The following is a 13,918-nucleotide window of genomic DNA, read 5'->3' on the forward strand; positions in this document are numbered from 1 at the left end:
TGTACCAGGGGAAATTGAGGTTGAAGACTAGGAAGAACGTTTTCACAGAAAGGGTGCTTAGACACTGGGATGGGCTGCCAAGGGAGGTGGGGGAGTCACGGTCCCTGGTAAAGAAAGACTGGATGTGGCACTCAGTGCGCCGGTCTAGTTGACACGGTGGTGTTTGGTCACGGCTAGGGCTCTATGACCCCAGGGTTCTTTCCCAGCCCGATGGGTTCGGCACGCAGGGATGGCATCTCCCCAAAGCCCCCCGGCCCGGAGCCGCCGCCGCCACCGCCCTCAGTCCCGCGGGGCGGGGGCCCAGGCTCCGCCCTGCGTGCGGCGGGAGGCGGCGGAGCGCCTCAGCATTTCCGGGTCGGAGGCGGGGCGGCGTGAGGGGGCGGGCGCTGACGTCGCCGGAGGGTCCGGGGGCTGCTCGGCGCCTGTTTATTGTTCTCGCCGCCGTCGCCGCGTTCCGGCTTTCCCGGCGCCTGCGGGGCCGCGGTGGGAGGGAGCGAGGGAGGGCGGACAGCAGGACCGGGCGAGCAGAGCCCCTCCGCCAGCGGCGGCGCGGGGGCGGAGGTAGGAGGGAGCGAGAGGGCGGAGGCGCCGCCCGGGGGCCGTTAACCCGTTTCCGCCTCTCCGCAGCGCGAGCCCGGGCGGCGAGCGCGCGCGTCACGCCGGAGCGAGAGCGGGACAGCCCGGGAGCGGCAGCCCGGGAGCGGCCATGGCCTACGCGTACCTCTTCAAGTACATCATCATCGGAGACACAGGTGGGTGAGCCCGGCCCGGGCCGCGCCGGAGCGGGGCCGGACTCGGAGAGGAAGGCCCGGCTCCCCGCGCCCATTTCCGCAGTGTTGGCAGTGCCGCCGACGTGGTGGCTCCGCGCGAGGAAGAGGCGGTGTCTCCCCCCCGCCTCTGCGCCGGGCCCCGCCCGCGGCCTCGGCCTTGTCTCCCGACGGCCTTGGGCCGCTGGCAGCCGCCCCCGGGCCTGGCGGACGGGCCGCGGGCAGCTCGGGCTGTGTCACGGCCTCGGCTGCGGCGGCAGAGCGGGCCCGCGAGAGGGAGAAGGCGCTGTCACAGCGAAACCTAGACCTGGGTAGTGCCCGTGGTTTGCAGCCTTGTGGTAGCGAGGCCGCACTCCTCCCCGCAGTTTTGTGATGAGTTTCTGTCTCATTGCTGCGAGGTACCTTCAGCTCGGGCTGCAAGGATGCTCTTTCCAGTCTCGGCTGGAGCTGCTGTAACAAACTCTGTGAAGACACGCTGTCAAAGCAGAATTAAAAGCACTGGCTCTTCCAGTCTAATTTATAGGGACCTCTTTTTTATGTGTATGTATGTACACACGCCACTGCTTTTCCACATGTTTCTTGTCATTTTTTAAAAGCATATTGACTCATAGAATATCAGGAGATTGGACTGGGGCTTAAAGATGATCTAGTCACATCCTCCCCCCGTATGGGCAGGAACAGCTCCCACTAGATCACATTGCTCAAGGCCCCATCCAACCTAGCCTTGAACATTTCTCAAAAACTTACTCCATTCTATTTGTTATTGGCTGCTGTGCGACAAATAATAGTGCTTACAAATGCAGAGCCATATGCTGATAGGAATTGCTGCTTGAGTCTCCTTTGCCAATATGTTTTATGCTTCTTTGGCCTAGTATGGATGGGAGTAGCATACTTTGATCAAACTATTGTCAGGACAAGGTAGCTAACTTAGTTAACCATTGTGCCTGTGTATTGTGTGTTTTCCTTGTTGTTTTCCTCATACCTGCCTAAATGCCTTCTCTAATAAGTTTGATGACACACCTGTTTTTTAGGTGTTATTCTGAAGGTGCCTTCATACTTCATACCTACGAACCAAATTATCTGTTGGTGGAGTATAATTATACATTGTAGTTGCATTACACATGAGGTTGTTAAGTACACTGGGTGCAACTACTATGTGACTTTTATCTGCTTTTTAAATGTACATTTAAACTCTGAAAGCTTTTTTAGGATTCTGCAGTAGCAGATGTAATACAGATGAATTGTTAGAAATATATCACACCTATAATGGCCATGTTGGAAGCCTTAGGCTGTCGATGATAACTGAAAATTTTGCGGAGTGTTCGCTTGAGTGCCAGTTCATCAAGCCAGGACAGGACAACAGGATATTACCTGTGCAAACTCAGGAGAAGGAAGAAGAGGTTTGTCAGGCTGGGGTGATGCAAGATGGTAGTGCACAGTTCAGAATGACAGTTCAGAACAGGTAGCCAATTCTGGTGCATCTCTAAAAACTGTAGTCACTAAAGTGGTAGACAGCAGCTTACAGTTGCTTTGGTGTATTGATTGTATACTGATTAAATTTTTACAAAGAAATATCCTTAGTGTGTTGGTCTGTACTGCACTCTTGAATTTGAGTTGCTTGAAATGTGAAATACAGAATGGATGTGTCATTTCTGAAGTTGTTGCAGCTGCTTAAGAGCCAAATATCAGAAGAGTAAGAGACAGGAAACACAGAGAGGAAAACAGCTCACAGTTTTGTTGTTGGCTTTTTGGTTAGTTTTTTTGTTTTTTTTCTTTTTTTAATTCTTGTGGCTTGAATTCTTGAGTTGCTACAGGAAGCTAATTAAAGCTACTGCAATGATTATTTTTGAAGTGAATTGAATATGTCAGTAGTGGTAAGTTGGTTTTGCTTTTATTTAGATCTCCTGTGAGCCTTTTAAGTATTCCAATAGAGCAAGTACTGAAGAGCCAATTTATGTTGTGCACAGTTGCCAAGATGGTGGTGGCAGTCTGCTCTTCCTCAGATGAAGGCCATTGAACTCAAACTTCTGACAGTGAAAATTAAGAGTGGATGGTGACTGTCCTCTTCAGTTCCCATGGTGGATTCCCACAGTGTGCCAGCCAGAGAAGATACGGCCTTGCAGACCATGTAGATTTAATAGCAATCAAGAAATTTGTTTCTGGTATTTGATTTAGAGTCTTTGGAAATGCCTCAGCTGCCTGGTGACTCAGCAGTTAGTTGTAAACAAACTGTAGGAGAAAACTAAGAGACTCAGCTGAGGACTGATGTTAACATTTAGCTCCTCTTTCAGCACTGAAAAACAAAGTAGGTTGTGCCATCCATAAGCAAACCAACGAAACCCCCCTGGAGTTACACAAGACACCTCTGTGTGCCTTCTCTGAATTGTGATTCCACATGCTTTCATTTGCTTAAACACAGGAATTCAGGATGATCTCAGTCTCTTAAAATGACAGCCACAGAGACTGACTGTGCAAGACTGCCTTGCGCTCAGCAGTTCTTGTCCCTTTGCATTCCCTGTTTCATTGGTCATTGTCATTCACTGACTTCTTTTCTTTCTCTGGTACTTCAGGCATGGTAGCGTTATGAACTTGGAATTGCTCCTAGTCTGGATCTTAACTGAGTTTTTTAATATATAAAAATGGCATTCTGTATAATTGGAACTGGCTTAGGATCTAGTTAGTTTTCTGTTATGGGAGAGACCTGAAATGGCATAGTTGTATTCCAGGTGCTGAAAAACATGGACATAAATCTGTGTAGTTTTTACATTGTAGCAGTGGGGCTGGAGCTATGGAGTTTGAAGAGAAAAATACAAGTACTGTGTAATACTGAGTACTGTGAGAGTTTACCAGGAAAAATCCTCTGATCTGGCTATTTCCAAAGCATTGTAGGAGTTTGCAAATGAATTTAGAAGCATGAGTGGTGCTTGCTATATAGGGCTGTACCTCTGAGATCTTTGCCTTTATGGTTGATGGTCTTTGATTTTGATTGATGTCTTCATCCACTCTTCCCTATACATCTACCTTTGGCCACCAATTGAAGTTGAGATGATCTTTGATCTGAGCTAGGATAAATCCTGTTTGGCCTATGAGAATTGTCTGTTTGTGCAGTTGGTGACTGAGTGTCATTTTTTTCTTCTAGTTTTTTTCTATGTAATGGTAAAATCTTTACTTATATGTTTGTTAGCAGCAGTGTACCATGTACATGCTGGTAATAAACTGGGAATGATAACAAGATTTCTGTGAAGATGACAGCTGGAATATTTTTTTCAGAGTAATACACATTAATCAGAATTTTCTTATATTAGAGTGTGTTTGCTAGATTCCAGCAGAGAATGCTCCTGAACTTTAGGATACCTCAAGTACTAGTTTTGCAATGGTCACATTTCTTGCCACCAGCATAACTCGTCAGTTGCAGCCTATCTCAGTGTCTTTTTACAATCAGTGTTGCTGCATTTTCCATGGGCAAGTCCATCTGCTTTTCTTAAATCTGTTACTGCAGCAACTCTGAGCTTTTTGCATAATGGACTTTCACTCACCTTTCAATTTCAGCGGGCAGTTGCTGCTCCTAGACCAAGAGTGTCTCTAAGTTACTCCTATTAGGAGGTGATGATGAAAGAAAATAGAGTTGCTTGGTGATCTAATTCTCACTTTCTAGAGTAAAGTAAGCTGTCTAGTCAGCCATTTCACTTGTCTAGGAGACTTTCAAATGTTGAAATTAAGCAATCGAATTTACTTTCTTTTTCAATCCTCTTTGTGAAATACTTCTAATGTCTTTGCTCTTTGCTCTGGAACAGCAGCTGTTAGTAGCTAGTTATGTGTATGATTAGAGTCTTTTGCCCTTATTTTATCTAAGTATGTAGTAGTACTTCTTGGCTAAACTGGTTTTCATCTCCCCAGATCTGATGTTAATATCCTGCAATAGCTCATGAACTTGTTTGTGCTGAAAACCAGAGGACTGGTCTGTACTACTTACATCTTGCTTTGAGACCCTTTCAATTATGCTTTAATCCCAAAAGAGCAGATATTAGGTATTGTATAAGAACATCCTCTTAGCCTCTTAGAAGTTAACTAGAATTAACAAACTATATGTCTATACAAAAGGTTTCATGAGGCTGCTGAAACAAGTGGCTGTGTGCACACTTGTACTAATTCTCAATACTTATTTCTTTAAAAGAAACCCCGGACACCTTGCCACTCAAAAACATCTAACCCAACCCCACCTCCAATTTCATCTAAAACCATGTTATTATGAATGGCTGACAGTTTCTAACTCCATTTTCATGCAGAAAATGAAGTTTTTTTATAGACTCAAATGTAGCTTAATTTTATTTGGAAATAATTTTTACTTACCTTTAAAACATACAGTTAGCAGTGGAGCAGTGCCATACAAACTGCAATATGGTAAAGCTGAACAGCTCCTTTAACTTTGTATGCCTGTGCTAATTGTTAGTAGAAAGGAAAAATTTACATCATTGGTTTTGAATATGCTATTGAAAATGTTGAAGTGTTGACGCTAAATCAGCTGTAAAAGAGCCATTTTTATTACTTTTCCTGAAATTACATAGGCAGCATGAAGGATTTTAGAGGTTGTTTTTCTTCTGTTCTTGTCCATGCTTACATTTGTATGTGAGCTCCCTTTGCTCCGTATGTGACAGTTCGGAATGTTTTCATTTGTCCTTCCAATAAATGTAAGTAAAGCTTTCCCGCTTGATGGTAGAGTTCTGACTAAAACATAACTGACTGAGATGAGATTAAGAAAAATCCTTGCTTCAGGTTCATGTCTTATTATGCCTAGGCCCATGAAAAGATAATACTGCACTTTCCAGAGTTTGATAAAGCTGCTGTGGTTAAAAAGGGAGGAGAGAGGGAATGAATGGTAGCCTGTGATAAGAAAAGGGCTTATGAAACATCTGGAAGCTCTGCAGGCTACTGGAAAGAACTAAAAGTATCTCATAAACCAGGTTAAAGGTATATATCTTGTGACATTTGTAATGTGTGATTACCTGGTTAAAATCAAAGTTAGTTTTAAATCTGGGTTCCTATATGTATCATCTAGATAATAATCTATTTTTATATATAATATGTATATATGTAATAATCGTATATATAATCTTGCCCATTATTTGAAGCTGTGTCACCCTATTTTTAAGATTTATTTTTGTCTGTTTTTCTGAAGGAAGGTAAGAAAGCAAGAAGCTTGTTTCAGCTCGGTTGTTTTTGTGGCACTGGTTTCATGGACGGCCAAACTGACACAGTTGGTTACATGTGAAAGAAGGAGTTCTTGCTCCCCTTACCTTGCGGTGACTGTGATAGTGTGCCATGATCTGGATCCACTCACTAATGCAGTAGAAAACTACCTTCTTTTTAGGTTAGCTTTTCACTTAGTGCCTGAACCATGTGATTTGGTCTTGTGGTTGTGCTTTCCACAGTCTGGAGTACTTTCAAGGAAGGAAACTGGATCTAGGAAGATTAGTGAGAGCAAGATATCAAAGGGAGGAAGGTCTTCATCTCTGTGTGTGGTGGACTGATTGATCACCATCAAGTACAAGAAAAACAGTTCTGTGAGACTGTTGAATTAATCCAGGGTTTATCTGCTGCCAAAACGAGCAGACCTTGTTACCACTTCTTGTCTCAACTATGAGCTCTGCTGCCTCTTAGCTCTCAGCATCACTGCTTGTGTGATCCTTCAAAGGCCAGCTCAGCTCATGAAGATGATTTGAAAAACAAAACTAAACAAATAGTAGGTACACTTAAAAGAGTGCAAGAGCCCTTTTGGGTAAGGAGGTGGAGGTGTGTGGGAAGGAGTGTGTCTACTCACCAGAGACAGGAGGCAGATTGACACAGGAGATTTTCTTTAGCATTCAGTTTTTGTTCCGTGGTTGAGAGGACTACTACTGCAGTTCTTTTCCTCTGTCACCTTTCTGGGGCTATACTGGTGCTTAGGTGAGCAAGTAAGGAAACTCAACCTTCTCCTAACCTCTTTTTTGACACGTTATTAGTTTTGAACCAGGTCAGCTTTTCAAGTCAAACATCAGTGGAAGGAACACTGAAGAGTTTTGTCTAGAGGTAAGGAAAGCCTGTAAGTTCTCCTCGTATTCAGTAGTACACACCTGACTCTGCAGCCAGTAACTGAACTTTCTTTGCCCTATTCACAGGGAATCAAGAAAGGGAGAAGGATGCAAATCAGCTCTCTTAGCCAAAAACTTGCTCAGCTGTACCATCACCTGTGCTGTGGTTCCAGAGCTGCTTTTTTTTTTAAGTGCTATGGGTGCAGCCTCTTACTGAAAAGAAGAACCATTCCCTTTCCTGTAGCCCATGTCTCATGCATGTACTGTTGTTTTGGATGAGTGTAGTACTGTCCTGGATTCATTTCTTGGTGTAGCTTGTTGCATATGAGTGACAAGGGTAGCTTTACTGCTGAGCCCTGAAATAAACACAAGTATATAAAGAAGGGCTGTGTTGAAGCTGGGCCAGAGTGGACAGCAACAAACTTCTGGCAATGCCTTATCTAAGGAAACTGACTGCAGAGTTGCACCCAGATTAAGAGGAAGCTGTTAAGGGAGGTAGAGGAATTTAGAGAATCAACTCAGTCTGCTGGATCAGAATTTAAAGCTGGAGGGTAAAATTGCTGTAGCACAAGTTCTACTCCCATCATTGTTTGAGTGCTAGGAAGCAATGAAGGGATCCTAAAACAGGCACTTGCAAAGAAGCAAGCTGCCTTCCCTCTGAGCACATAACCCATTGTTTTCATTTGTTCCTAAGCAAGAGCTTTTGTTTGCTGTGGTTGTTGAAGGGTATCCAAGCAATCTCGTATGAAGACACTGGATTTTTTTTCCTGGGGTGATTTATCTGAAGCTATATTAAAATAATTGTGGCAGTAAAATGGAGAATGGGTTAATAAATAACTGAATCTATCCCTTTTGCATTCTGCAATTGACTGTCGTCAAGATGTTCTCAGCTACTTCTCACAGTGTCTGCCTCATTTCAGGTGTAATATTTACAGTGCTAAGTGAACAAGTTACCTGGTAAGCAGCCACTCTGTTCTTAGAGTTAACTGGTGTAGTTACTTTAAACCACCTGCATGCCATAGAATTAGCTGCCTGCAGCTGTTAACTGATCTTTGCTGCATCTGTTTATGTCACAAGGTGGAAAACTACTCAGGCATTCATATACAGCTCCTGTTTGTGATACATGCTCCTGTCTATGATAGGGGAGTTAACTCAAGCCCTGGAAGTGATTTGGACTGCAAACTGTTTTCATAAGAACTTTTGTGATACGAACATGCAGTATCTGAAAACCATAAAATTAAAATGAAACCTCTAATTCAGTCAACAGCAGTCAACTTTGAGACGGGGTTTTTTGTTGGAAGGTTCTGAACCAGCAAGAATGGCGTTAAAGAGAAACTAGTTATTTCTTTGCTTTCTCTGTGTGAGCCCATCAGCCTGCAGTCTGCTCCTAAAGGGACTGCTATGGAGGAGTGACTGGAAGTGCATTCATCTTGTGCCAGTCTGAGACCGAGCCTGCATCAAAGGGGCTGTGCTTGTCTGTCATCTTCACTCTGCTGAGGCTGGTGTCTGTAGGCTCAATTCAACTGACTTGGTCACCAGCCTTAGAAGGAGAAGAAATATCAGATTGCCACTTGAGAACTAGTGCTGGAATACCTAATCCAATGTCATTTTGTTGATTAGATTTTGAAATGTTGAAATGTTCCAACATTTGTAAGATTTGTGCAGGAATATTGGATTGGTTTAAGGTTTTATCCATTGAAACTGAAATCGCTTTGCAAGGTCAATGGCAAAAGCTATCTCTGGTGTGACTTGCAGGTTTTTTTTTTAAGTGGGGCAGTGACTATGTTCTCCAGTGGGGCAGTTTTATTTAATTGGTGATATAAAAGTTATCTGTGTATATGAACAGTGTTCACAGAATCACCTAGGGTGGAAAAGACCTTTGAGATCATTAAGTCCAGCCTATGACCTAACCTAACACCTCCTCATCAACTAAACCATGGCGCTGAGTCCTGCGTCCAGTCTTTTTTTCAGCGCATCCTGGGATTGTGACTCCACCACCTCCCTGGGCAGACAGTTCCATTGCCCAATCACTCAGTGAAGAATTTTTTTCAGATGTCTGACCTAAACTTCCCCTGATGCAGCTTAAGACTGTGTCCTCTTATTCTGTCAGTGGTTGCCTGGAGAAAGATACCAACCTCCACCTGACTACAATCACCTTTCAGGGAATTGTAGAGAGTGATAAGGTCTCTCCTATTTCCAGGCTGAACACCCCCAGCTCCCTCAGTCGTTCCTCACAGGGTTTGTGTTCCCAGCCCCTCACCGCCCTCGTTGTCTCCTCTGGATGCGCTCAAGCCTCTCAAGGTCCTTCCCAAACTGAGGGGCCAGAACTGGACACAGCACTCAAGGTGTGGCCTCACCAGTGCCGAGTACAGGGGCAGAATGACCTCCCTGCTCCTGCTGGCCACACTGTTCCTGATGCAGGCCAGGATGCCCTTGGCCTTCTTGGCCCCCAGGGCACACTGCTGCTCATGTTCAGTCAGCTCTTGACCAGCACCCCCAGGTCCCTTTCTGCCTGGGCACTGTCCAGCCACACTGTCCCCAGCCTGTAGCACTGCAGGGGGTTGTTGTAGCCAAAATGCACTTGGACTTGTTAATCTTCATCTTATTGGACTCTGCCCATCCATCCAACCATCCCATGTCCCTTTGCAAGGCCCTCCTACCCTCCAACAGATTGGCATATGCTCCCAGCTTAGTGTCATCTGCAGATTTACTGATGGTGGACTCATCCCCTCATCCAGGTCATCAGTGAAGATATTAACAGGACTGGCTCCACACTGATCTCTGGGGACACCACTAATGACTGGCCACAGCACTGTTGACCACCACTCTCTGGGCCCATCCAGCCCAGTGGTTGACCCAGTGAAGAGAGCATCTGTCAAAGCTGTATCCTACCAGATTTTCCAGGAGGGTGCTGTGGGATACAGTGTCAGAGGCCTTGCTGAAGTCCAGGTGGACAACATCTACAGCCTTTCCCAGATCCACCAGGTGGGTCACCTGGTCATAGAAGGAGATCAAGTTGATCAAGCTAAACTTGCCCCTCCTAAATCCATGCTGGTTGGGTCTGATCCCCTGGCCATCCTGTAGGTGCTGTGTGGCACTCAAGATGATCTGTTCCATAATCTCTCTGGGCACTGAGATCAGACTGACTGGCCTGTAGTTTCCTAGATCCTCCTTTCCAGCCCTTCCTGTGGATGGGCATCACATTGGCCAGCTTGCAGTCATCTAGGACTTCCCAGCTGAGCTAGGACTGATGGTAAATGACAGCACCTTAACAAGCCCATGTGCCAGCTCCCTCATCACCAGATGGATCCCATCTGCTCCCATAGATCTGTGAGCATCTTAGTGGCTCAGCACGTCTTTGACTGCTTCATCCTGGATAACAGAGGGGCTCTTCTGCTCCCTGACACCACCTACCAGCCCAGGAGGACAGTTGTCCTGAGGACAGCCTGTCTTTCTGTTGAAAGCTGAGGCAAACAAAGTGTTAAGCACTCTCCCTTTTCCTCATCTTTAGTTACTAAATTCCCTCTCACATCTGGTAGAGAATAGAGGTTGTCCTTGCCCTTCCTTTTGCCATTAGTGTATTCATAAAAATATTTTTTTATTGTCCTTTAGAGAAGTGGCCACATTGAGGTCTATCTGGACTTTTGCCTCTCTAATTTTTTTCCTACATGACCTAGCAATTCCCTTAAGCATTTCCAGAGATACCTGACCCTCCTTCCAAAAGTGATACATCCTGGTTTTTTTCCTTAGTTCCTTCAAGAGCTCTTTACTCATCCAGGTTGGTCATTTTCCTTGTTGGCTCATCTTTCAGCACATAGGGACAGTCTGTTCCTGTGCCTTCAAGACTTCCGTTTTGTAGCATGCCCGTCTTTCCTGGACTCCTTTCTTTTTAAAGGCTGCTTCCCAAGGAACTCTCTGAATAAGTCTATTGAATAGGCCAGAATCTGAAAGTCCAGTGTGGAAGTTTTATTGATGCTCCTCCTTGTTTCACCCAATATTGAAAATTCTGTAATTTCACAATCACTGTGCTCCAGATGGCCTCCAGCCACCACATCTCCCACCAGCCCATCTCTGTTTGCAAACAGCAAATCTGGTGTAGTCCCTCCCCTGCTAGGCTCGCTCACCAGCTGTGACAAGAGCTGTTCTCTGAGTAGAATTATTAATATTTTAAAATTTTGTGCAGTTTTGTGTTCTGTCCCTACAGCTCCCATATTCTGCCTTTCTGTTTCTTTTTTTCCCTGCAGTTCTTTCCCCCACTCCTCCTCAACTTCTCTTATGTTAACTACTTTTTTACAGACAGAATCTATACCTGCTTCAAAGCTGCTTTTGTTCTGATAGCTTGCCATCATAAGCCAGAAAGCTAAAGAAAATAAATCTAGTAAGGCAGATGCTGCAAATTTTGCCTTGGACTACAGCTCCATGCCACTCTGTTATTGATCTGCTGGCTGCTGCATTTCTTTTCCCTCATTTGAACTAACTCTTAGGCTTGTCTGACCCTGCATTAAGCCATTTCTGTTTGCTTTGTCACTCCTCTTGTCAGATTAGCATGCTAACCCAGCAGATGGCTGAAATTGCCTCAGAACTCATCTAAGCTTTGTGGAGAAATGGACTGGTGCATACTGTAGGACAGAGTAGAGACAGCAGCACTAGCAACTGGCTTAGGCTGTTGGAATTGCTGCCTTGTTTGGGATATTAATCTGAGTGCCATCAGTTGGCCACAACTCATTTTGTGACAAAACTAAATGCAGCTTTCCTGTTTCTGTTAGATTTGGTTGAAACTGGCTACTGGTCTTAGAATTAAAGTCCAAACTAAAATATGTGGTGATTATATTTCTGTAGGCTTTGTTTCCTTATTAAACCATACTAAAAAACTTTGCTGAATTTGGTACTAGAAAGGCCAGTGTCACTATATGCAAACTTCTGGTATGTGTATCTTTTGTCAGTAGTGTGGCTCTTTTCCTTATATCTTTGTTTTGCTATCTTTTATTACTAGATATGTCTCTTATGATGAGTTGTTGCTGACCTCTACTGTGTGGCTAGAATAGCTTTATCTTGCTGGACAGATAAAACAAAGTACAGCAGGAACTTGGATGCTACAGTATAGTATGTTATGTGATAATAGCTCAGAGTTTAAACCAAATATATTGCTGTCAAATTTTAAGGGCTGAAAAGATGAAGTTTGACTGCACAGACCAGGAAGAATAACCCCTCCAAGTAAAAGAAGGAAAAAATAACTGTAAAAAGTAGTATATTTACAAACCTAGGTAGTTTGAGTACTCTTGCTGACTGCATTAACTTCTACTTTTCTGTGCTTTCACATACAGAAGAACTTGCCCATTTGCTGACCAGTGTCCGTGTAATGGGAAATAGTTATGATGATTTCTGACACGAGTTGTCTGAGGGGTCGGTGTTTGTGTTACCTGTCTGACTCTTCCTGGAATGCTTTTTGCCTGGGGGGGACCAGTGGGCAGCAGCATATAGTGGCTGTGAGCAGCCACAGACATGCTGTGGTTACCTCAGTGGATAGATACAGAGATAGATGGGAGACTGATGCTATTGAGGAAATAGTTAGCTTGGAAAAAAGCTGAAAGTACTGCAGGAGAAGCCGATAAAGGGTTGTGAGGAGTAGCAAACCCTGTAGTTGTTGAGGAGAGAGGATATAAAATGGTACTTTGAAGGTCTGTGCGAAAACTTGTTTTCCACTTAATTTTAAAGCAGAACTACTTTCTCAAAAGAATAATTAATTTTTGTTCAATTTTTGAAAAGATCTGCTTTGACTATAATGTTTCTAAAACTTTTAAAGTTGTAATTAAAAAGTTTCGTACACTTCAAAGTATGAGTTCTAATACCTTCAGTTCCAGTAATTAATTTTAAGCAATGTGTAATACTTCCTTGAATTAATTTCTATTGGTTCTTTACAGACGTCTTTAAAAATTTGTTTAACACTTATTTCTTTTCTTTCTTTTAGGTGTTGGGAAATCATGTTTATTGTTACAGTTCACAGACAAGCGGTTTCAACCAGTCCACGATCTCACTATTGGTAGGTCCTTTTTGTGCTGCCCATTATTAGTAGTTAAGTGGTTGGGGTACCTCAGCATGCATTTATGAGTTTGTTGTGCTGCAGAAGTGCAGGATTTGTGCTGTATTAAGGTGGCAGTGCATCTCTAGCTAATGAGTATTTTTTAGCTCATAAAGTCAGTTTGGGGTTTTCTATTGGGAGGGTGAAATCTGAAACAATTTGAAAAGTTCATAGCTGCAGTATCTAAACTCTCTTCAGAAAAGCAGGCACAGAAGAATTGTACAAGCTTGAAATGCGCTGATGGTGATGGAAGTGGCATTTTTGCGGTAGGGAACGTAAAGTACCCTAGCCACAAAACCTTGAAGACAAGTTAGAGATAAACTGTAGCAAAGTTACCCTTAAAAATGAATAAAAAGATTTATTTGGGGAAACTGACTTTTGAATAGAGGACTGAAGTGTGAATGTATTTGCTTTTGGAAAGGATAGGGATTTTCTTTCCCAACTCTTCAACTGGGTGTGGACCATTTGTGTTTGGTGTGATTTGATACCAGGGGAATGAATACACATTGACACATTGCCTCTGATCTAACTACAGTAAATAATACCAACTTTTATTTATCTTTCCACACAAAATAAGAGGAATTGTGTAGTAGTAAATTCTAGGGCAGATTTAGTCTGCAGATCAGTTTTGATGTTAAGCATAACAGATGCTAGTCTCAGAGGAGGTTACAGAACCTTTCAACTTGTTCATGTTCTTTCAAGGAACCTATCAGCTTTAATCATGAGCCTTGCACAAAATGTATCCTAGTCTCTATTTTTAGTTTGTGCCCTGGAGTAGGTAGGCTTCCTATGTTTGGAAGTACTGAAATAGCTGCTTGAAATATAAACAGATTTTCTTCATGTAACAGAATGTATCAAGTGGCTTGATTATGAATTCTCTTTCTCTTGACAGTCCTTCCACACCTTGTGTGTGCCTGTTGTATAGTTCAGTTTCTTTGGCTAACATGAGTTTTTGAATATTTGTGAGGTCTTGGCAGCAGATAGGCTGGCTGAATAAAGAGCCT

The 13,918-nt window shown here is 43.7% G+C and overlaps 1 protein-coding gene across 1 annotated transcript in view; it reads left to right on the forward strand.

Moving 5' to 3' along the window:
* Positions 1 to 389: 389 nt before the first annotated feature.
* Positions 390 to 13,918, forward strand: part of RAB2A (RAB2A, member RAS oncogene family) — a 43,133-nt gene continuing 29,604 nt past the window's right edge. The window contains exons 1-2 of the mRNA XM_058022669.1: positions 390 to 752; positions 12,804 to 12,875. Of these exons, the coding sequence (XP_057878652.1) occupies positions 707 to 752; positions 12,804 to 12,875 (118 nt within the window). The 5' untranslated portion in view covers positions 390 to 706. The remainder of the gene's footprint in view (positions 753 to 12,803; positions 12,876 to 13,918) is intronic.

The sequence above is a fragment of the Melospiza georgiana genome, chromosome 1, assembly GCF_028018845.1.
Source record: "Melospiza georgiana isolate bMelGeo1 chromosome 1, bMelGeo1.pri, whole genome shotgun sequence".
Lineage (NCBI taxonomy): Eukaryota > Metazoa > Chordata > Aves > Passeriformes > Passerellidae > Melospiza > Melospiza georgiana.